The sequence below is a fragment of the Ambystoma mexicanum genome, chromosome 1q, assembly GCF_040938575.1.
Source record: "Ambystoma mexicanum isolate Mex_15411 chromosome 1q, UKY_AmexF1_1, whole genome shotgun sequence".
Lineage (NCBI taxonomy): Eukaryota > Metazoa > Chordata > Amphibia > Caudata > Ambystomatidae > Ambystoma > Ambystoma mexicanum.
In genome coordinates, this window is record NC_090922.1 from 1,224,189,079 (window position 1) to 1,224,213,778 (window position 24,700).

A 24,700-nucleotide genomic window follows, 5' to 3' on the forward strand; every position below is an offset into this window, starting at 1 on the left:
GAATCTTTGAGTCATTTGGTGTTGGTGGCTTGGGAACCTCTAGGGGTGGGACCCCGACCTCTTCCATTGCCACGACGTTGTCCTCTTGGTTATACTGTCCACTGGTGCCTTGGTTAGAGGACCAGTTACCTGCAGAATATTGCTGCTGCTGGCATTGGCCTCGAAAAAAACACTTATTGCCATAACCACGTTTGTTGGGAGGCCTTCAAATTTGATCTAGTGTCTTGATAGTGTCAAATTCATTCTTTGTGGTTTCTAAAGCCTCATTCACCGCTTTACCAAAGAGGTTTGCATCTTCTATAGGTTTGTTAATAAGAGATGCTTGCGTCTCAGGTTTAAAGCCTGAATTACGTAGCCATACATGGCGTTTCAGCATGATTCCTTGTACTAGGGAACGCCCGGCCGTTTCTGCAGCATCCAGGGTATTCTTGATGATGCTTTGGTTGACTTAAGTCCCGTCAGTCACGGTGGCTAGAAGGCGAGTACGTAGGGGTTCCGTTACCTCAATGTCCTTACGTAGTTTGCTCCATTGTGCATCGGCGTAACTTGCCAGCAAGGAGTTATTGTTGGCAATTCTTGCGGAAAAGGCAGTTGAGGCTGCAATCCTCTTTCCTAGGGCATATCATTTTTTACCCTCTTTATCTGGTGGTGCCTCGCTAGTTGACAGCGGCACCCCTGCTCTCTTCCTGGTATTTGTCACCACTAAGGAGTCTGGTACAGAGTGGCCCCTGATGTATAAAGGGTCCAATGGAGAAGGACTAAACAATTTTTCTATCCTAGGGTTGACCCCTCTGATCAACGCATGAGTGGATAGTGAAGGAATAATTCTCCTCCTTACTGAGGCAAGGAGGGGAATGGTTTGGCCGACAGGGGGTTTCTCCTTAATGATTTTTTTGACAAAGTCGATGTCAGGAGAAGTTTCCCCGGTTTCGATCTCAAAATGCGCTGCTGACTTACGTAGAAGTGCATTAAAGGTGGGTTGATCGGCTATAGGCAATGTATTCCTAATTGGTGAGTCTTTTGGAGGGGACAGGTTTATGGCTTCAGGGTCTGAAAAACACTGACAGGGACTTCCAGGGCTGTGAGGCCCCTTGTTCTGGGTCTTCTCCGAAGCCCCTATCACCCATATCAGGGTTGCCTTCAAAACCTTCCTCCTGTAGGTTTTCTTCCCCCTCATTGCCTAGGAATTCATCATCCTCCTGAAAGTGGGTGTCCTCTTCAGTGAGGTCATATAAATCTACATTTCTTGGGGTGGATCAAACAGCCTGGTGTACTTGGCCCTGAGATCCTCCTGAGGTCCCTCTCTTGATCTCTTAGGTGTTGGAAGGTTCTGAGTCTCCATAAACCTGTCCATCCTGTCCATACAGAACTGGAGTCTCTCTAGGGTTTCGTTAGGTACTCCGGAACGGTCAGGGGGAGGAAAGGGAGGGCCTTCCGTTAATGTCGAAGAAAGGTCTCCTTTGCCTTCAGAAAAGCCTTCCGGTAGGCTAGGAGTCCCTCTCGACGGAGCGGGAGGTTCCTGCCTTCCTTCTGGTCTTTTCGGCGTCTCCCGGGCCTTATGAGCGGTAACAGATGTATCTTTCGTCGTCAATCTTAGGCTATCGGTGGAAATGATCCTTGCCAGGCTCTCGACAACTAAGCGGTCTGTCGAGGGTACCTCTGGCGTCGCCGTTACAGACATCGCTTGGTCTACGCCGACGGGCGCTCTCAGGCGGTGCGCGTCTGGTGGTTTAGTGGTAGCGCCCTTATCAGAGGTTAGCCCAGTCGCTGGTCGCATATGCGGTTGCGAGGGGGGCTTCAGACTCTTACGGTCTGAGGAGGCCGCCGGTATGACCTGCGTCTCCGTTGGCGCTAACGCTCTCTTCGTCTTCGACGAGGAAGAGCCATGGGTTATGTGTTTATGGGAGTGTTTTCTGTGTGCGTCCTTGTCACCGGGGTATTCATCCCCATAAGCAGGGCGTGAGCCGAGCTTGTCAGGGCCGGGGACGGATGACGAGGAGCGTGAACGCTCCTTAGAGAGGTCTACGACTTCCGAAACGGACATCGTGTTGTCACATTCCTCGTCACTTTCGGCGGCGGGTGATGAGTCAGACCTAGACGTGGCGTAGGCCACCCACCTTTTGACCCTACGGTCTTTTAAAGTCTTCGGCTTAAGTAGCTGACAGGCCGCACCGCCGTCTTCTTTGTGGTCAAGAGGCAAGCAACGGTTAAACCGTTTATGCTCGTCTTTCCAGGTAAACTTGCTCTTACAACGCGGGCAAAACCTAAAGGGTGTCCTCTCCATACCTGAGGAACAGATCGCATGTGACAACAACCCTGAGGGAAAAGGAGGGGAAAGGGAAAGGCATTCTCAAAGAGAAAATGTCCCACGACCCCTCTCTCCCTACTGTATTTGGCCGTCGAGGCCAGGCCACGTGTTCGGCGAACGCCAAACAACCTCTTCCGTCGAAGAACAGCTTCGCAGCTACGACAACGGAGGGGTGAAGAAATGAATAATTAAGGGCGACCAAAGGTCAAGTAAAGTTTTTGCAATGTCTCTCGAGGAGCTCCGTGTATAGGCGACCAATATCTGGGCGGAAAAAAACAATCTGAGGGACCTCGACGCGTGAGGGATTGTGGGTACACTGCACGTCACTATAGGGATAGTGTTAAAGATACGCCTTGTCGGCATCCCTTTTTAGATTACGAAAAACAAAATGCAATACTCCGCAGTGACCACTGGATGTCGGACTATGCACAGCATGTAATTCTAAGCATCTAAGCAGATTAACAAACATCAGAAACATATATACATTAACCTTAGGTTCATAAAATGCATTCAAATGATTTAAATTAACACAGGAGGTAAGTTAAATAATGCACTATATGGTAGAATCAATTCACAAGTGATTTTCCTAGCTTAAGCAGTCCAATCCCTACAAAGAATGGGGCCATGTGGCCAAAAGTAACAGAAGCCTACAATGCTTCTCTCCAGAATGAGCCTTTGTAGGTAAGGTAGAATGTACTTGTGCTGGCGATTGTTTAAAGAAGATATTCAACAATGGTACTAAGTTAAGCAATTGTGTGCTTACATGTTTTTTAGAAATCCTACCCGGGTCTGACGAGCACAAATCAGTTGACTGGAAGGTTAGGAGGCTTGTTCCCAATGTTATCCTATGGAAGACAGGGGTGGGGGTTGCGTTTACTTACTTACCCCACTGACTCCTATTTTGCCAAGTGACTTGATGGATCAACAGGGGTCAGAGGTGCCCAGGAGCTGCGGGTGTAAGGATTCTTACGGTCAGATCCAGATGCAACCCGTGGCGATAAAGATGTGCAGGTTTTCCCGATGCAGGCCTCTTCAGGACAAATTTGCACAGAACGGGAGACGGCGAGTTCCAGCGGCAGTCCCCGCACAAAGGTGAAGAATGGTATCCTTGAAGTCGCAGTTGTAGAATTCTCTAGGACAGGATCCCTTGATGCTGTGATGCAAAAATTCTGCAAGAATGTGACTTGTTCCACAGGCTGGCTACCACCAAAATTCTAGGTGCAACTTCCGACGCTTCTGGAAAGGTAGCCCATGAGCGTGCTGGTCAATACAGTGGTTGGTCCAGGGACACATCCGAAGGCTCATGATGGCTAAATCCTCAAGAAGGCATGAGGACTAGTCGGTTCTGCTAGTCCAAGGGCTGAAGCACCTCTCAGGGTAATCGGAGATCAGGTACTCCACCAGGGTTTTACCGGGCCAGACATGGGAAGGGATGCCAGGCATCTTCAGGAGTCTTCTTTGGATCTTCAGTTGACTGTTCGTCTATGAGGGATTCTTGGCTTCAACGCTGATCTGCAGAAATGGCTGCAGGACTCTGCGTCTTATCCAAAATCCAGTCTGGAAAAACAAGCACACCAATGGTAAGCGATCTGCATCATTCAGAATTGATACCTGCCCTTAAGGTTATGACCTCATTGCCTTTATGGTAATGACTTCATCCACAATGACGTCATCAATTCAAAACAATGGGTTTAAGACAGCTGTAATAGACTGTAGAAAGGGCACAAGGGACATGTTACAAATTGCCATCGGAACAACGCAGCATTACAATGAACATGGGCCACAATTGCATTATAAAAGCTCTGTAATCACAATATGCTCTTGCTGGAGAGCGAAAATGCCTATTTCTTAACTGCTGAAGGAACTGAGTTCAAAGCCGGTCAAGTGGCACAGCGAGTAGAGCGCCCGCTTTGACACCCGTGCAGAGCCTGTTAACGCAGGTTCGAATCCCGGCAGCGCCAAACTCAGCGTTTCATCCTTCCGAGGTCGATAAATGAGCACCACACACCGTGGGTAATAATAAGCAGCGCTCAGATACCTGAGGGTTTGTAGCGCTATATAAAAGCCTAATTATTATTATTATTATTATTAAAAGGGTAAGACCTCAGATTCCAAACTTTAAGAATTCTATTTCCCAAACAGAAAAGAGGGCTGCAATTAGCAGTTTCCTGCTTTAGTGGCTGTTCGCAGACAGTGTGATGGAATACATTTCTTAACTCTCTGCATTCTGGTGAGGCGACATCAGGGACTGGAATCGTGTCTCTGGGGGTGCAGCAGGGTTCCACCAAAGTTTCAGCAGGATTCTGACTTCTGAAACTCGAAAACAAGCCAATGAGAAATGGCAAAAAACAAAAGAGCCCACCTTTCTAGGAGGATGGTGATCCTCATGTGTATTACCGCAGCTGTTTTCACAGCCTGCCAATAATAAAGACTAAAAGTTATAAAAGTAGTTTCACTGCCAACAGCCATTCAAGTAAACTTGCAATTCTAACAAAAATGTTACCAGGTAAGTAAGAAAGGGGATACATTGCATCTCCCGAGCACTCCACATAAGTTGGGGCTGTGCTGGCTCACTAAAATAAATGTAAACGGGACTTTACCACTTTGAGAACAGTAGTTCATCCAAGTACATTAAAGAGAAATTAAAAGGAAGCCACTGCATTTAGAATGCGGTGTGGTGCCATATGTGGAAAACCTGAGGGTATTTATCCAAGTAGATCTCGGGAATCCCTTATTCAGGTGGCCAAGGAAGAACCAGCTCTCTCAAAGTCCAAACATAGGGGTAGACAGTCAGAAGAGGATGACCTGGATAAGAGAAACCAGGGTTATGCTCAAGGAAATGCCCCAGGTGAGACGCAGTACTATACCGAGGGAAAACCAGGGGAGGATGAAATCCCTGAGGCCTTTGGAGGCTACAATACATCTGCCTCGCCTCCTCCCATTGAATCGCTCCTACCCAGGTCCAATAACCCCTCCGTACAGAACCAAGCCCCCAAGATCGCCAACCTGCCTGTACTAAAGGTGATTTATCACAAAATCCCCGTTTTCCTGCCCGAACATTCCCAGATATTCTTCTCCATGTCCCTCTGATTATTATTTCCTGCACTCCAAACCTGGTCAGATAAAACACTACTGTTCCCACAATCCCCCTGGTTTATTTCACGGTCCCAGTTATTACTGTTTGCCCCACAAACCCTACCAATCCTGTCCCTCCGATTATAATGTTCCAAACTCTCAGTTAAATGTGCCCAACAACTACAACTCTCACAAACCCTCCTACTCATTTCCCAAAACCTACCATTTGAGATCACCACAAACCATAATACGAGGGTTATAATTTCATATAAACACCTCTTTCCCTTCCGACCCGGTATGATACCTGTAAACTCTACCACCCTCTTTTTCCGACCGAAGACTTCTTTATATTGTGACAAACAGACAAATGCAAAAACTGTTTTCCTGTCATGTCCCAACCCCAGGGTCAGGTGAAGTCGGGCAATTGACCAAAATCTCACACCAGACAGCTCTTCCCGTTCCCCACAGGGATAAAGAATGGAGCAAGAAAGCACAGTACCTGCAAGGCAGACCGCACGACGAGACAACTATCCAGATCCGGTAGTACAAGAGGAGGAGAAAGACCGCGAATATCGAGAGTGTGATGAGGAGAGAGACAACCTTGCAAACTCTCCGCCAAAGGGATCGCAAGGACAAAAGCCAAAGTGTGCTGCAGCAGATGTAAACGGTAGCACATCTGCCCACATATCATGCCTCTAAAAAGTCAAACTTCCTACGGTACCTCCTCAGAGGTACTCTGCTTTTCCTCTCCTTCCCCCAGAAATTCTCTGTCTCCCAAGCTATGGTTCTTTCTAGGTTGGACTATTGTAACAGCCCCTTTCTAAATCTACCTGCCTCTAGTCTCTGCCCTCTGCAACTAATCCAGAACAGGACTGCAAGACTTGTCCTTAGCCTCAAGCCCAGGGATCGTATCTCTACAGCTATGAAATCTCTCCATTGGCTCCCAGTGGATGCAAGGATTAAATTCAAAACCCTCTCCATTGGCCACAAGGCTTTCTGGGGCCTCGGTCCAAAATACCTTCAGCTATCCCTCTGCAAATACCTTCCCTCTCTAGCTCAGTTTTTCAAGGAAACGAGCTGGGAGTAGATCTAGGTCTTCGGCCTCCCTCTGGAACAGCCTCCCTGCCACTCTAAAACTTGAGGAGAACCATCTCCGGTTCCAGAAGCACCTCAAGACCTTCCGCTTTGCTCCCCCTCTCCCCTGCTGATCTGTTCTCTCTTGGCACCATGCACCTGGCCACCATCTGTCCTCCGGGCCCAGGTACCTGCTCACCCTGCCACCCTCCCGCACCGCTTCCGGGGCACCCCTTGGACTGGGGTCTGTATCTGTACCCATACAGTCCCCCCCCCCCTTTTTGTTCCTGCACTTATCAGACCTACCCTGTCTACTGCCGTAAACCCAGCACTTGCCACTTGCTGGCTGCACTACCACCGTTTGTTGCCTTTATTATTTATTTATTATTTATATTTCTCCTTTGCTATGCACTTTCCACTTCTCCCCCCTTCCATGCACTTTTCCCCTCCCCCCTATCCCATGCACTTACGCGTTCTCAATGTCACTGGGCGTAATAAAATCGTTGTTTTGTTCTGCCCTCTTCCCCTCCCTTGCCTTGTCACGCTCTGAAACACTTGTGTACGAGTGGGATAGAAATAAAATATCAATTCAATGCACAGTGCATATCGATGCTGATAAGCCGGAGCAAAGGAGACTCCTGCTTCCGTGGTAGCTTCCTGTTTGACTACAGTAAAGAAGAAAGGCAAGCAATTCATCACAGCCAGTGAGTCGACGGGAGAGTCGATAAGAACTGGGCTGCTGTGAATGAAAGTCCCAAAGTGAGAGCAATTCAAAGAACTATTAAAATGTAAAGGGGAGACTCTGATCAATCCCCGTCTGAGTGAAACTACAGATACCAGAAGGCCATAGGAGAACTGCCAAGATAGGTCAAAGTGGTCATACAGGAGATCAAGCAAAATCCCTGTACAGTCAAAAAATTTGACCTAAGGGTTAGGCAGAACTACATGCAGTACCCTTTGGGAACACTACACACAATTAAGACTACGGGTGTAAGCACAATCTTACCTTTGGTACAAGCCTGTACTACACAGTTATGTGGTAGCAGTGGCTGAGCAGCCAGACTCATCTCAAGAGGGATGTAAGCAGTACAAGATGTTACACAAAGGACTTGCAATCACAGTAGTTCAAACAAACACTTTACTCAAGATTTCTTGGTATAAAGAATATCCATTTATTTATGCATTTAGTTAGAAAACATTCCACTAGCAAGAAGCAGCTCAATATCACACTATAATACATTACAGTACACAACCAATAAGTTTCTGAACAAGTTAGGCTCCCCTGAAGTGGGAGCAAAATGGCACTTCAGTAACTTTCAAAAGGGGTAGAAAGACGAAGGTTATATGAATCAAAACGCAATTACTTTCAGAGGCAGGGCAAATAAGTTCAGTTCACTACAAGAGGCAATTCAATTGAATAGGCCAGGGCCAAAGTCAATGGTTCAGTGTCTTGGATAGGATAGCACAGTTCTGGTAGTAAACGGTTAAATCTTTGTCAATGTTCTTAGAAGTAGTTTGCCAGAAAAAGAGTTGTGTCGGATTAGGAGCGAACAAGACTCCAAAGTTGGGAAAGTTTCCACCTTTCCCACAGGCGTTTCATGACAGTATGACCCCCCCACCCCCCTTCTTAAAGGCCCTCCCTCATGGTTTTCCCAGATACAATTGGTGGAATCTTCGGACTAGTCTTGGTGCTGAAATGTTGCGCATTGGTTCCCATGCGCATTCCGACATTGGATACCCTTTCCTTTGCACAAGGTACTGCAACGTACCCTTTCTGTATCTTGAATCCATATTCCTTGAGGACAGAATGAAGGTAATGTTATTTTTTGCATAATATGAAATTCTGGCATAACCTTTGGGAGGAAATTAGGCTTCACTTGTAGGACAACCTTATCCTTGTGGAATATAGTATGTGGAGGTTTGCAACATAAAGCCTGTAGTTCGCTCACTCTCCTGGCAGAAGTTATAGCCACTAGGAAAACTGTGTTGAGAATGAGAAATCTTAATGGGCAGGAATGGAGGGGTTCAAAAGGAGTGGCAATTAGAAATTTTAGAACTAGATGCAAGTCCCACAGGGGAAATTTGAAAAGGAGTTGGTGGGTAGACATTAGTCAACCCTTTCAGAAATTGAATAACTAAAGGAATTTTGAAATATGAGGGTTCCTCAGCTGTGCGTTTGAAAATGGATAGCGCGGCGACATTACCCTTAATTGTGCCGACTTGTAGACCTGAATTTGCTAGGTATAATCGGAAAGATAAAACCATTGGTGTGTTGCATGAAAAAGGGTCAATATTCTTATCTCTACACCAGCTGCAGAATTTGTTCCAACGGCAGCACTATAGTACTTTGGTTGCTCGTCTTCGGGCCAAAAGCAACACCTCCATTACGTCACCCGGGAGGTCCACATCTTTCTATCTCAACCTTTCAGAAACCATGCGAGAAGGTTGAGAGTTCTGATATCCGGATGGAGAACCTGACCCTCCTCTTGCGAGAGAAGATCCTTTCTTTGTGGAAGACGAATCAGAGGACAGATTGACATGTCTAGAAGATCCGGGGAACATGTTATCCTGGCCCGGTCTGGGGCAATTAGGATCATGGTTTTTCAGAATCTTCTCAGCCTCCTTATTACACAAGGAATGACAGGGACTGGAGGAAATTCATAAAGAAGCGAAAACTCCTAGTCCACCACAAACGCATCTCCTAGAGCTCCTCTCTGTGGAAATTACCTGGAGCAGTACCGTTCGCATTTCTTGTTGAGACTCATTGCAAACAGATACACCTGAGGGGTTCCCCAAAGGGCAAAGATCTCTTGAAGGACTTCCTGAGCTAGCTCCCCCTCGTGGGAGACTGGTCTGCCTGCTCAGAGCGTCCACCGCTGTTCTTTACTCCGGCTAGGTGGACTGCCGATAGAGAGCTTCCTTCTCGAATTGCCCAGTACCAGAGCTACATTGCCTCTATGCACAGTGGCAGTGACCCTACGCCGCCTCTTTTGTTGAGGTAGTGCATGGCCACTGTGTTGTCCATCATTATCAGAATATTTTTCCCTGTACTGATGGCAGGAAAGCTTTAAGTGCTTGTCTGATTGCTCTCAGCTCCAATAGGTTGATGTGTAGTTTGGACTCCGATGGAGATCAAGGACCGCTGATGGTCAAATCGTTGTCATGGGATCCCCACCCCGTAAGTGAGGCGCCCGTCACTACCGTTATCTCCAGCCATGGTTGCCAGAACGGTTCTCCTTTCAAGATGTTCTCCCAACAGGCCCACCACTGAAGGTCCTGTGCGACACTGCGGGATTTGTAGGCGACCTGACATCTTTCCTGAGAATTGTGACCATTGGGGTCCTTAGAACCCACTGGAGAGACCTCAATCTCAGGCGGGCTTCTGGCACTAGAAAAATGCAGGATGCCATGAGGCCGAGCAACCTCAAAAAGTCAAAGGCTGGCAGATACTGGGTATTTTGAAATCTGGTCACCATCTGTAGAATATCTTGAGCCTTTACCTCTGGTGGAGAGGCTTTTCCCCAGAGATGTGTTCAGGACTGCTCCAATAAATTGGAGTTTCTGTGATGGTATCTTGTGGGACTTCTTGTAGTTGAGGGAGAAGCCCAGCTTGTGGAGCAAGTGACAAACATAGTCCAGAAGATCTCAAACTTGTTCCGGGGACACTGCTCTGATCAACCAGTCACCCAGGTAGGGGTAGATATGAATCCCCCCCCCCCCCCTCCTGAGACTTGCTGCCACAACCGCCATTAGCTTGGTGAAAACCCTCGGGCAGAGGTTAGCCCAAATGGCAGAACCCGAAATTGATAGTGAGAGCTGCCAATGGCGAGCCTCGGGTACTTTCTGTGCTTGAGATGGATTGGCACATGAAAGTAAGGATCCTGAAGGTCCAGAGATACCAACCAATCCTGAAGTTGGAGGGCCTGAAATATCTGACAAAGGGTTACCATCTTGGACTTGTCTTTCCTGAGGAATTTGTTCAATTCTCCCAAGTCCAGGATGGGTCGCATTCCTCCGTCCGTTTTCGGAATTAGGTAATATGGGGAGAACAACCCTTGTTCCTCTCCGCAACAGGTACCGGCTCTATAGCATCTTTCTCTAGCAGGTTCAAAATCTCCTGCATATGGAGCGGGTCTGGAAACATCAAAGAGTTGTTCCCCAGTGGATGACTCAGAGGTGTGTGCAGGAAAGGCAGGCAGTAACCTTGGGCAACTGTTTCTAATGCCCAGGCATCTGAGACAATATCCTGTCATTTTGTGAGATGAGTTAACCTGCCTCCTACTGGTATCTTGTGTGGTGACACCTTAGAGGGGTTTTGGAGCGGCTGACTCAGATGCTGAGGGCAAGGCCGCACCTGCGGATGCAGACTTGGTACCTTTGCCCCGTCCACCACGGGTAAATCGTCTCTGGCCCCTTTGAGCTGGCTGTCCTGTGCCTGCTCTGAGAAACAGTAGTTTATCCCAGAGAAGGTATTTAAACCTTGGGAAATCTGTAAGACTTCCCTGTGCCACTGCACTGAAGGTGCTGTATGACACAATGTAAAAGATGATGCCTACGGAGTTTGTCAGAGTCCATAACTAAAAGAAACACACACACAGAAAACACATAGGATTTAAAAGTTCAGAGTCCCAAAGTTCAACAAAAGAGCTGGAGATCTCCAAGGTGGGAGGAAATAGCACATATTTGAGAATTCTCCCTAACACTGTGTTTAACCTTTGCAACACACAGCACCCTATGTGCAGTGTTGCTGGGAACTCTTTGGTTTCTCCTTTCAGATTTTCACTATCCTTAAAGATTTACTGTTCTTAAAAAGATAGAGGGATGTGTTGTATCCTTCCTAAAACGTTATCATAGGAGAGATTAGCACACCCACCGTACATGGATTGCTAAGGGGATACCCAATATTCCCCCTTCTCCCTACTCCTGTGACTTGCTAGTCACAGTGTCAATCCTAAAGTTACTGCTGGTGGCAATGGCGTCCCGCAGGGGGCTTATTTATGCACTGTTTTGTATAATATGTTTACGGCTCCACTTTTACAACCATTAGAGCAAGAAAAATATAGGTTTCTCAAATTATGCGGATGATTCTCAATGCCTTATCCCCCTGTCAGGTAATTATGAGAAAGACTCCATAATGGTGACAGAAATTTACGAACGGGTTAGCCTTGAACCATGAAAAAACTGAATTAATGATCGTAGGTTCTAGGCCTAGACTACTTAAACTTAATGCAGAATATGACGCATTCCGCATTGCGAAGAACGACATGCCCACAAAAGGAAAAATAATAATACTGGGCGTGGTATTGGATCAGTCACTAAACATGATAGCCCAGGTTAATAGCCTTGTTTCAGTGTCTGCCTATTACATACAGCTACTTTCGCATATTCGCCCATTCCTCTCCCAAAAGGGCTGCAAAACAGTTCCCCAGGCAATTATCTTATCTAAAATGGATTACTGTAGCTCCCTACCAGTAGGTATTGGTAAAAGAGAACTGGACAAATTCCAAGTAGTGCAAAATAACACCATTAGAGCGATAATGGGGCTGCAGAAGTATGAACATGTGTCTGAGGTGTGGAGAAGCATGCATTGGCCGCCCATTGTAGCTAGGATAGATTCTAGATTACTTAAGATTACCTATATATCACTGGCAGGGCTTTTTAACGAATACTTAGACTGTAGACTTAAAAATAGAACTACGCTCCCTGAGCTCAAGCAGTCTGAAACTGTTGCAAATACCGAAAGCCTCCATTGAATTAGTAACAAAATTGGCCTTTTGGGTGGCTGCTCCCTTTAAGTGGAATGCCTTGCCTGTCGAGTTAAGAAACTGCTCTGCTTTGGAGTGCTTTAAGAAACAGCTTAAAAATATCTTTTTAGTTAGACATTGCCCCCCTTTCAGCTTCTTCGGCACCCGTATTCCTCAGGCCCACTTTGGTAGCGCCTTACAAATAATTTAAAGTAAAATGGACGTGCCCTACCAACTATTGTGCTATTTATTACCACAAACTATTCACAGTCTGTGCACAATATGGTCACCTATGTTCTAACATGTTGACTCCTTTCTTTTTTCTTTTTATGCCATTTCTCATGTGATGGTCGTTTGTTAGCCCTTATACCATTCTGGAAGTGGGAGGTCTGTGTGTGTGTTTGCCTATGGCGTGAAAACTTGGGTGTCCCCATCTAGGCTCCAGTGCATCTGCGAAGGCAGGAAGCAGGGAAGGAGTTTCACACACCCCGTCCTTTGTGTGCTGCCTGAATGGAACCAGTTCCCACTGGGGGGGGAAGGGTGCATATAAGGTGAGGTTCCTGAGGTAGAAGGCAAGTCTACCACTGGAACAGAAGATCTGAAGCTGACCAGAGATGCCTGCAGACCCTTGCAGTGACTGAAGCAACCACTACTGTCCTGACCCCCTTTTTTTTTAATCAACAGAGGAGCTCCTAAGAGGACGACTCGTTCCCTTTGGCTGGTGGGACCATCCAGCCCCAAGACGAACTACAAATTGAGCCATCTCCCAAAGTGCCGTGACCTTCCAGGGCTGCAAACCACAACTACAAGGAGACCTCCAACACATTTGCAGTGCAACGTCTTGGTGTAGACAAATTTGTCCAGAACTTTGGCAAGCTCCAGTTGGACCTCCAGAGGCACGATCCCACTCATCCAAGTCCCCTCACCAGAGTGCAGTACTCAAGAACCGAGGAAGAACGACCGGGCAATAACATTACTTTGACGGAGCTGATAAAAAGGCATGAAACCCTATTAGGGAGTCTCTCGCAGGGTCCCCATAACTTGTGTTTTCATGCTAGGCATTTGTATTCTAGTGGCTAAAGTCCTTCCTACAGCCTTTGTCTGATGTGACTTTACTACATGAATGCAATTACTGTTTAGCTGTTATCAATGTGAGTGTGCGATAGTACCGATAATACGGTAGAACTGTCATTAGTGCAATTCTCTAAACAATTGTAACTGCAAGCAACTACACTTGAAGCAAAAGTAGTTTCAGCAATGGTGGGGTATGATACAAAACGGATGCGTTAGCCCCCCCCCCCCCCCCGATTTCAAAATGTGACTATTCAGCGCTGCAGCAACATAAGAAGGTCCCCCAACCTCCCTAATTAAATCAGTTAAAGAAAAAGTGTGTTGCCTGATAGCGCTGGGACCCCCGATATGTTGACTGACACAGCATTATTTAGTCCATGAGTAATTAGAACATGATCATAGACAAGAGTGCTTGTTCATATCTTGATTTATTCTGAATCTATATTCTGGGGAGTTGTGCTGAATGTACTCCACTAGGAATTTCGCAAAGTTGAAGAGTTCGCTTTGAGGACGACCGCCAGGTCGAAACACGTGCCGGCTGTGTGTGTTGATCTTGAGAATAAATCAAGGTATGAAGAAGCATTCTTCTCTATGATCATGTTATAATTACTCATGGACTAAAAGTTGTCAGTCAACATGGGTCACAGTGCTATCAAGCAACAAACATTTTCTTTAACCTTTGAAAAGTATTTTGAACAATTCCTATGTGTATTGGTTAGTCTAAAACAGTATTTACTTAACTATCTTGTGTATTTAAGAATATTTTGATTATAACTTTCAGTGTTTAAGAGTTTCTTTGTACTATTCCATTTACTGGGTCCAGTGTGCTTATCTACAGGCCCCTATAAGATAAATGCAACGTGGGCATCGGGAGATCCAGGAGGGAAGCAGAAAGTAACATAGGGGATAATCACACTCATCACAGTGAAAACCAATTATCGAAGATGCCAAAGAAGTATGAGGAGAACTGGAACACTCGTACTCGTCCCAGTAATTACAGAGTGGTGAAGAAAAGTGAGTATCATTAATGGAACACTCGTACTCATCCCAGTAATGGCAAACTGATAAGGAACTGGGAGAATCATTACTGGAGCAATCCTACTCGTCCCAGTAAGGACCGAGTTGTGGGGCAGAGAGAACGTTGTTACTGGAATTTCCACACTCATCCCAGTAAATGTCAAAGCTTTGAAATTGCCTCCTGAAGTGAGAGTCATTAATGGAAGTGTCCGACTTCTCACATACAAGGCCAAGAGATAGAAACTCAGAATAAGAGGGAGAGACATTATTGGAACAATCTCGTTAGACCTAGTCAAAAAGAAGACTGGACAATGAACAACGAGAAATTCACAAATTAAGATTAGGAAGAAAAGAGCAAAGTGGTCCGAAGGGAAACAAGCCAATGCTACAAAAGTAAACAAAGAAAGAATGAGCAGATCAACAGCACCAGTGAACAATTGAGGAGCCCAATATCTGAACTAAATGACTTGGAAGTCACTAAGAAATATCTGACTACTTTTCTGAAGTGTACTTATTGAGAAAGCAGCACACAGACGAAGGGAGTCATTCTCCAATGCCTCAGTTGTTTTCAATAGTGGTAGGGTCAAGTCAGATTAGTTTGGACAGAGAGCAGAGCTTCCTTTTGGACTGACCGACAACTGACAAGCACACCAGTTAGTTTGGGTTAGGTAGGGAAAATCCATAGACTAGGAAGAGCTAGCAGTTTTCACTTTTCTTTTGGATAAAGAACCACCAGGAAAAATGGAAGATCGGATTCTGTGTCCTTCCTCTGACCCGCCACAACAGTTAGCTGGGATCAATCTGTGATGGAAACTAAATATTGAGAGGACCAGTGTTACAAGTAAGATGTGCATGTGGAGAATGCTAGCAACACACCGGTGAACATCAAATGCTTAACTACTAGAAGGGGTTTAAACAGGAGGCAGGCAATTCCCTGCCTTTGTTAAGTTAGTGTAAGTACCAAATGAGAAAAGATTCACAAAATATACTACTTACCTGATGTGCATTACTCAGCTGTAATAGGGCTGGGTTGACCGAAGCATTCAAGAACTGAGGTAATATAGAGGATGCGCCCAGGCCTGTTTGAACAAAAATGTCATGGGAACAAAATGTAAGAAACCTTGATTAAAAGAGCCATACAAATAAACAAACTACCAATTAGAATATGTACCCTTTTTGAGTCTAAGATTTTTTCACTGATTAAGTGCCCACTTTTACAACAATAATCACTACTAAACACATTTTTTTTCTCTGCCCTCATTATGTCTTCGAGATTTCCTCTGCATAACAATTCTAGGAAAACGATATACCACAAATTAAAAAAAATAAATTAAACCATGAATTGCCTCTATAATTTGCAGAAATGTGCCTTCCGTTTAGTTGCTCACATTAGTACATGGCAATTCTTACATCAAGCATAAAACAAAAATTATGATGGCCATAGATGCAGAGGGGATAGAAAGGATCTGCTTAGCCACTTCGGTTTTCCGCTACGTTTAATGAGTTTTGCACTGGTAATACATGTATGGTTAGAGAACGAAATAAAAAATAGAAAATCGAAAGGAGTTAAACTATGCCTATGGGAACCACGCCTGTTTTAACAGTGTAGAACTTTTTAATTATGACATATAACCTGTCGAAACAATATTAATTTGCTTCCAATTTCAAAGTAATGCATCTTTGTTTCAGAAATGTGTGTAGTGTGAACCCAGTTGAAACATCATAGTGTTGTACAATAAGTGGGCTATAGCAAGTTTTTGTCATGTTAAGGTATTTGTATTTACTTGAACTTTTAAAACACTTTGACGAATGTGAGGGAGAATTCTCAGACATGTGCTAAATCCCTTGTACCTTAGAGAACCCCAGCTCTTTTTGATAGACTTTAGAACTTTTATCTCTAACCTGGAGAGAGTGAGACCCTTTTACCAACTCTCTCATGTAATGTTCTGTGATTTAGACTCTGTTTCTTTTGACTTTGGAGTCTGACAAACTCTACAGGCATCATCTTTGCATTGTGTCACACAGCACCCTCAGTGCTGTGGCACAGGGAAGTCTTAGATTTCGCAAAAGTTTAAATACCTTCTCTTGGTGAACCTACTGTTTCCAAGAGCAGTGAAGTGAAATTGACTTTACTTACATTTTGTAACTTTCTAGACCTAGCACACACTATCTTACAATAGGGTGCTGGAGGGGTTACTTAGCATCCCCTTTATCTAGCTTCTCATGTAACAATTTTATGTTACTCTTTCCTCGATGAATGGCTGGTGGCAGTGGTTCACTTTTAACTACTGTGGTGTGCTTTTGAAGCGGGCTGCGTTCGCAGCTGCAGTAAAGCACCGAAGAGTGCCAGTTTTGTCAAAATGGCCCTGGTGGTCTTTTTTCGCCATTTCTTTGTGGAAAGGTTCCTCGAGATTTACTCTGTGCGCCAAACCAGGTTTGGTCCCTTCGTTCGTTTTGTCTTTAGCGGGATTCACAGGTGATGCCTGCCTCTGGCTGCAGGGTGTCTGGCAGGCGCAGGAAGCGAAGAAGGTGCCTGAAACTCCCTGTGCTTAGTCTGGTAGGAGACAGGAATGGACTCCTAGGTGATTGGCCGGCTGGCTGTCTGCCAAGGACTGCCACCTTGCTGGGTGACCAACAGCTAGGCTGGAATGAAGGGAATAGTTTCTTACCTGTAACTCCATTTCTCCAGCATTGGTATCTTTCATGGATTCACATGCTTAGAATATTCCCAGTCAGGCTGGGAACCCTCGGTACATTTATAAAGCCTTTTTCCATAGGAAAAATGTAGACACTTGTGTCCTATCTATGTCGTTTTGGGCTGCTTACGCATGCCCCAATAGGACGTAGCGGTATAAATGCCCCGCCCCCGCGGCTCCCTTCAGATTTTAACCCCTCCAAAGTAGAATGGGGTATATATACATTTTGCATTCAGGGGAGGCCGGCGGGCGCATGTGAATCCATGAAAGATACCAATGCTGGAGAAATGGAGTTACAGGTAAGAAACTATACCCTTCTCCAGCACTGGATCTTTCATGGATTCACATGCTTAGAATAGATTGTATATCAGTAATCCTGATTTGGCGGTGTGAATGCAAACCAATATCATCCTAAGCACACATTTTGTCTTTTTTCATTTTTTCCAAAAATCCAGCGGTTACAGGTTGGTTTCAAAAACAACAACCACCACAATATACATTAAGATATATATATATCTATATATATATATAGATATAGATATATATATATAGAGAGATTAAGGCCATTCCCCTGAATAGGGCTTACCTCACAGAAACAGATGACGTAGGACTGCTCGTCCCATCTGTACATTGTCTGCATGCTGCCGTTCGAGGCAATAATGGCGGGTAAATGTATGTGGCACCAACCAGGATGCCGCTTGACAAATGTCTCCCAGCCGAATTCCGGCCCACAACGCCGCCGAAGACGAAGTTGATCTCATGGAATGAGCTCTCGGACGTCCTTCCAGTGGTTTCCCCGCCTTGGAGTGCCAAAAGGCAATAGTCGACGAGACCCATTAAGCTAGTCCTTGTTTTGAGAATGCCTTTCTTTTTGTCGACGGACCATAAGCCACAAACAGTTGTTGCGTAGTCCTAAATTGCTGAGTCTGATGAAGATAAAACTTTAGAGCTCTTTTCACGTCCAAAGTATGGAGGGCTTTTTCTGCAACCAATGAAGGAGTCGCGAAAAAGGTAGGTAGTACAATTGACGAATGCTTTTGAAAAAGAGTTCGGAATAAAATGAGGGTTGGTTGCCAGCACCACTTTGTCCTTAAAGAACCTCAAGTACGGAGGATCTAGGACCAATGCTTGTATCTCCGAGAGTCGTCGTGCTGAAGTGATAGCTACCAGAAAAGCCCACTTCCAAGATAATAACTTCATAGACGAGGAAGCCATAAGTTCAAAGGGAGCTTTCATTAGCTCCGCCAACACCAAGTTAAGACTCCAGGCCGGAGGAAAGCGTTTAATCGTTGGAAATGTACGAAATAAACCTTTCATGAAGTACTTTATCAGCCTATCGCTAAACAACGGCGACGACTGCCTTCTCCGCGTGCACCTTGAAATGGCTGCCAGGTGTAATTTATCGATAAAAACGATAACCCACTCTCCGCTAAATGGAGCAAATATGGTAGAAGCTGTTCCGGAGTTATAGTGGCTGCAACCCCGGCTGATTTTGACACCACACGCAGAATCTCCTCCACTTGCATGCATATGAAGTGTTCGTGGACAGAGCTCGCGCGGCTTGCCGAATTCGACGCAATCCGATGAAATATTCAGGGTACCAAACTTCGAGAAGTCAGGAGCCATGCTGTCAGGTTGAGAATGTCCGGGTCGTGGTGCCACACTGTTCCCTTGTCCCGGGACAGGAGGTTCGGGACTTTCTGAAAGCTTACCGGCCGCGCTATTGAAAGCTGTAGCAGGTCAGAGTACCACGCCTGTCTCGGCCACTAAGGAGTCACCATGATCACTCGACATCGGTATCTGTGAATCCACTGCAGGGTCCGCCGTATGAGTGAAAACGGGGGAAAAGCGTACAGAAACTTGTTCGTCCACGGGAAGGAGAACGCTTCCCCCAGCGAATCGATCTGTGGCCATCTGCTGGCGTACTGTTCGCACTTCTTGTTCTCCCTTGTTGCAAAGAGATCCAGAGAAGGCTGCCCCCACTTTCTGAAAATCTTCGACAACTGAAGATCGTCCAGTTCCCGTTCGTGTATCTGGTCCATTTGCCTGCTGAGGGAATCCGCTTGCACGTTCTTTACTCCCGGAAGATGGTGGGCTACGATGGTTATATTTTGTTGTAGAGCCCACTGCCATACCTCCTGAGCCTCGGTGGAAAGAGCTCTGGAGCGAGTACCTCCTTGTTTTCTTAAGTAAAACATTTTTGTCGTATTGTCTGTCAATATTCTCACCACTGACCCTTTTATGTGCGGTAGGAAAGCTTTCAGGGCCCAACGCACTGCCCTCAACTCTAGCACACTGATATGAAGGAGTGGCTCCTCTGACGACCACCGGCCTTGCGTTTGGAGAGCGCCCAGATGTGCCCCCCATCCAGTCAGCTTTGCGTCCGTCACTATGGTCATGCGAAACTCCGGCTCTTGCAGGGGAACCCCTCGGGACAGGTTTTCAAATACTTGCCACCATCGAAGTGCCCGCAGGAGCTCGTCGTCGACGGTCAGTTTGTCCGACCAAAGTGCCTGGCTCTGGGTCCATCGGTCTGCCAGGAATTCTTGAATTGGCCTCATTTAAAGGTGGCAGTTGTTCACCAAAGGGATGCACAAGGCACAAGGCCATGGCACCCAGTATCGACATTGACACTGACACTTTGGTATTGACTCTCCATTGCCTTGCCAGCTGATTGAGTCTGTGGATCCTCTCCATGGATGGTCTCACCAATCCTGACTGAGTTTCGAACTGTGCACCCAAGAACATGGAGCTTCTTGACAGAGTCAATGAGGACTTTTCGAAGTTTACCGCAAATCCTAGTCGTCGCAGAAGCTGCATGGTAGCTTCTAGACTTGCCAGAGTTGACATAGGGGACGATCCCCTCACTAACCAGTCGTCCAGGTACGGGTAAACATAATTCCCTGTTTTCTCAACCATGCTGCAACCGGGGCTAGGCATTTCGTGAACGTCCTGGGAGACGATTTTAGTCCAAAAGGGAGCACTGTGAACTGGTAGTGGGTCCGCCCGACTACAAACCTTAGGAACTTTGTGCCGTCGACACATTGGTATGTGAAAGTACATATCCTGGAGATCCAACGAAGCCAGAAAATCCTCTTGTTGAATCGACCGGATGACTTCCTGAAGTGTGAGCATTTTGAATTTTAGATTGTTTAACTTTTTGTTGAGGTCCCGAAGGTTGAGAATGGGACGCCATTTTCCGTTGGGCTTCTTCACCACGAAGTATCGGGAATACACTCCCTGACCCCTCTGCGACACAGGTACCAATTCTATAGCCCCTTTTTGTAGCACAAGTACTACCTCTTGTCTTAAAACGTTCAGGTGGGGTTGAGCCGAAAACATTGGTGGAATGTGCAACGACTTGCTTTTGAATTGTAAGGAATGGCCAAACTTTACAGTGTCCAAAACCCACCGGTCCGAGGTTATCTTCTCCCATTCATCGACAAAATGAGACACCCTGCCTCCCAGGACGTTCTGAAACCCGTCACTGCTGGTCTTTAGATTGTTTGTCTTTCGACGACAAGGAGTAACCTCCCCTCTTCCTAGAGGCTTGATAGTCCCGACGTCTTTTTGCGGTCTGAGAAGCCCGTCTGTAGCCCTGCGAAGAGTACGACGGTCTATTGAAGGCACCATCCCTTGATGATGAGAACCGTGAGTTTCCTGACGCTCCTCTAAAGGGGCGAAATTAATGAAAATTTCTACCACTCTGGAGGGTTCCCAGAGAACGCGCCGTGTCAGAGTCCTCCTTCGTGCCTTTCAAGGCCTCGTCAAACTTTTCACCAAAAAGAAGGTCTCCCTCAAAAGGCATATCCAAACACCTTATATTGCACTTCAGGTCGAAAGTTGGTGCACTTTAGCCATGCTTGTCTCCTCAGAACCACCCCGTTGTTAACCTGCTTAAAACCCGATTCTGCCAGGTCCACAGCGATATTTATAGAGTGATTAGAAGCCTCTTCCCCCTCTCGTACGAGTAACATCACCACCTTTCTGTGTACGTCTGGGAGATGTTCTAGTATGGGTGTCAAACGATGCCACATCTCTCTATCATATCTGACCATAATAGCCAGAGAATTGGCCGCCTTCACTGTTGTTGCACCCACCGACAACACCTTCTTGCCAAAGGCATCTTGCCTCCTGGCCTCGTTCTCCGGAGGAGTCGTGCATTTGTGCTGAGACCTTTCGTTTCTCGCCGCAGCCGCTGATACCACCGACTCTGGGGTTGGTTGAGAGGACAAACATTTGGGGGTGGACTCAGGAGCCTTACATTTCTTCTCCAGTCTACCTTTTAATGCCGGCTCCGAGAAAGGATGACGCATCGTCTGAAGTCCTTTTGCCACACATGATCTAATATGGGGACTGAAAACACCGACTTCCTCCTTTTTCCCATATGATCAAACAGAAAAGTTTTTTTTCCTCCTCCTGGGCTAGTCCAAATTCGGTACAAGCATTACTCATCATAGCGTGGAAAGAACCGATGTCATCCGGGGGTGACGGCTTGGCTGGGCTCCTTGGAGCTTCCATTTCCGCTTCCGACTCCCAGGTTGGGGCTCTAGAGGGGGATAAAGGTATATCCGATATGGACCCTCTCTCTGACTCGGATTCCATCAGCTCTCCTTCCTCCGGGCGTGCACCTGGAAGGCCTTCATGGGACGGCATGCCGTCGACGCCATCGGAGTTGGTCGATGGGAAGGACCTGGCTCGCCGACGCCTGGTCTCGCCGGAGCGGTCACCTGAGGTAACTTCTCATCCAATTTCTTCAACAAATTCTGCAATGTAGATAGAACTTCCAGAGACAAAACAGTTTGCGGGTTAAGCAACGGGGTTGTAAGAGTCAGCCTGCAAACCCCTTGCAACCCAAGTTCTCAGGTGCAGCCACCTGCTCACACTCATCGTCCACAGAGGATATGGACAAGGCCGCCTCCTGCTGCAACAAGGTTTCCGGCAAAATTGGGTTGTATACCTCTGGTGGCCAGGCCTCCTGTGGAGTCTCCGTCGCCGAGGTTAAATTTTGGACTGTCGTCGTCACCTGCGGCGGAACACCTGAAGAGACGATCTGCATCACTGGCAGTGAGGGCGTCGACGATCCCCCTCCCGTCGACGACGCTGGTAGCTGCGCAGATCCCTGAGGCGTTCCCGCCTTTTATGAACTTGATCTGTGTTTTGTAGACTCTCGACTCGAGGATGATCTATGATGATCACCTGAGGAGGATCTTGACTGATCTTTCCTCTCCTTAGACGAGGAGGACGACGAGGTTTTCGCTTTCAGCGAAGATTCTCTCGTGGAATGTTTTTCCGAAGAGCCTTTCTCCAACCGACAAGCTTTCTTCACCGGAGGTTCAGGTCGAGGCCAAGCTATGCGTGGAGCCTACCTCCGAAGGGGGGTACGCACCCGCTCTGTCGTTCAACCAAGCCACCAACGCTGACTCCGGTCTTCGAGAGTCTTCTGGGAGAAGCCCTTACAGATGTCACAATTGTCTGCCGAATGGTGAGGGTGGAGACAATATATACAGTTCATATGGCCATCTCCTTCATACACTTTCTTGAACCCGCATATATAGCACACGGGCGAAAAAGAGCTTTACCAGACATTAGGAAAATGACGAAAACAACCTAGCAAAAATAGTAGATGACGCGAGGTGATCCCACTACCTGACGGTTGAAATCTGAAGGGAGCCGCGGGGGCAGGGCATTTATACCGCTACGTCCTATTGGGGCATGCGTAAGCAGCCCAAAACAGCATAGATAGGACACAAAAGTGTCAAAATTTTTCCTATGGAAAACGGCTTTATAAATGTACCGAGGGTTCCCAGCCTGACGACGGGGAATATTCTAAGCATGTGAATCCATTAAAGATCCAATGCTGGAGAAGGTTGTATACTAATTGACCTTTTCACAATTGACCTCAGGAGAATTGACCTAATTTAGAAGGCCAATTAGGACATATATGCGGGGGGAAACCCCCCGCAATCCCTCAACCAATCCAAAAACCCCTGCAACCCCCCACTCAATCCCCTTATATTATTTATAATCCAAAACCAACCCAATACATATATAAAATAACTAAAATAATATAAAGGTCAATTGTGCAGAAGGTCAATTAGTACCACTATAATTAGGTCAATTGTGCAAAAGGTCAATTGTAAAAGGTCAATCTGGGTAATACCGGAATGAATGGGAGAAACCTGCATAAAAGGCAAGGCTTTTATGCTTGGAAGGAAGAGTCGACCACTGGACGAAGGAATCCGAAGAAGAACTTGGAAGAGACGCCTGCTGCAACTCCAGGACCGTTGGCTTGCCCGGTGAAGCCCTGCTGCTGTGCTGAAGCTCCGAATTCGCCTCGACTAGAGAAGCCCTGCAGGAACGACTTCTACCCTTGAGTTGGTGGGACCAATCAACTCCAAAGTAAGCAACATGGACATCCTCTTGGAGCTGGTTAAATTTCCGCTGCCGTTGCTGTAAGAAACCGTAGAGCCAGGGAGAGGAACACCAGATCGTGTGCGTTGCTTTTAAGTTGGCCCAGAGCTCTAGGAAGATCCTCCGGACTCCCAGGAAGCAGGACTGATCGAGCCTGAGCCACCTCAACAGAGTGCTGGACCCCAGATGCAAGGAAAGCCCATCTCGAAGAGTCCGCGGTGTTGCTATTTGCTTAAACGCGAAGAGCTGAAACCGCGAAGTTCCACTGAAAAGAAGTTGCTCCTTTTCTGTCGCTGACCGTCCCGTTGCAGTGCATGAGTCCTCCAGACGTCCTTCCTCTTGTCCCCACGACTGAGGCCCAGGAACACAGGATCTGCAGAGCTGCACAGGAACAGAAGCCAGCCAAAGCCCTTTTCTTCTAACCAAAGGTACAGTAAAGTCTAAAAGAACTTACCTCTTGTGTAACCTCACTTGTTCTCAGTTGAGACTTGTCTTGGTTTGTAGAGTTGCTATCAGCTTTTTTACCTCACAAGCCTAATCAGCTTGTGGCCCTGCTTTGATTTCGTCTTTTCTACAAAGACATCTAAAACATTGTGCAAGACTTTTTGCCTACCTGCAAGAATTGCTTCAGCTCACCTAGACTTTTGTCCAATTGACTTTGGCCAACCTGGCTCCCTGAATGACTCTTCTTCCCTCTGACATAGTGTTTGGTCATCCTTCCAGGAAGGGGTTAACTTACTTTGCATGGGGGGGGGGGGGGGGGGGGGTTTACCAAAAAATTGAATCACGTCGGAAGCAGCTGTGCATACGCATTTTGCATGCACAGTGCGGCTTGACGCACTTTCCTGTTCCTTTGGGTCCTTTCCTCCAGCCTGTGAATAGAGAGAGTGAGAGAGAGAGCGAGAGAGAGAGCGAGAGAGAGAGCGAGAGAGAGAGCGAGAGAGAGAGCGAGAGAGAGAGCGAGAGAGAGAGCGAGAGAGAGAGCGAGAGAGAGAGCGAGAGCGAGAGAGCGAGAGAGCGAGAGAGCGAGAGAGCGAGAGCGAGAGCGAGTCGAGCTGAGCCGAGTGGAGCTGTGCTCGGAGGCGCTGCTGTTCCGGTAATTCCTTGCGGGCATCCAATTCCTGGCAGGCACCCTGTACTGGCATATATCACGGTACACAGAACACTGAACAGACACGGAGAAGGAGGATGAGGAGGAGGAATGACTGCACTTGCAGTGAGTGAGTCCAGTGAGTGAACCAGTCCGCACTGCCTGCATTGTTTTCTGCTTGCCCGCCTGGCAATTTGCACTCGCAGTGTGT

General features: G+C 46.8%; 1 protein-coding gene across 4 annotated transcripts in view; it reads right to left on the reverse strand.

Moving 5' to 3' along the window:
* The window catches only part of RAVER2 (ribonucleoprotein, PTB binding 2), a 1,138,299-nt gene that overhangs the window by 511,230 nt on the left and 602,369 nt on the right, over positions 1–24,700 (reverse strand). For all 4 annotated transcript variants that reach the window (XM_069641987.1, XM_069641988.1, XM_069641990.1 and 1 more), the window contains exon 6: positions 15,286–15,368. In XM_069641987.1, coding sequence (XP_069498088.1) covers positions 15,286–15,368 — 83 coding nt within the window. The remainder of the gene's footprint in view (positions 1–15,285; positions 15,369–24,700) is intronic.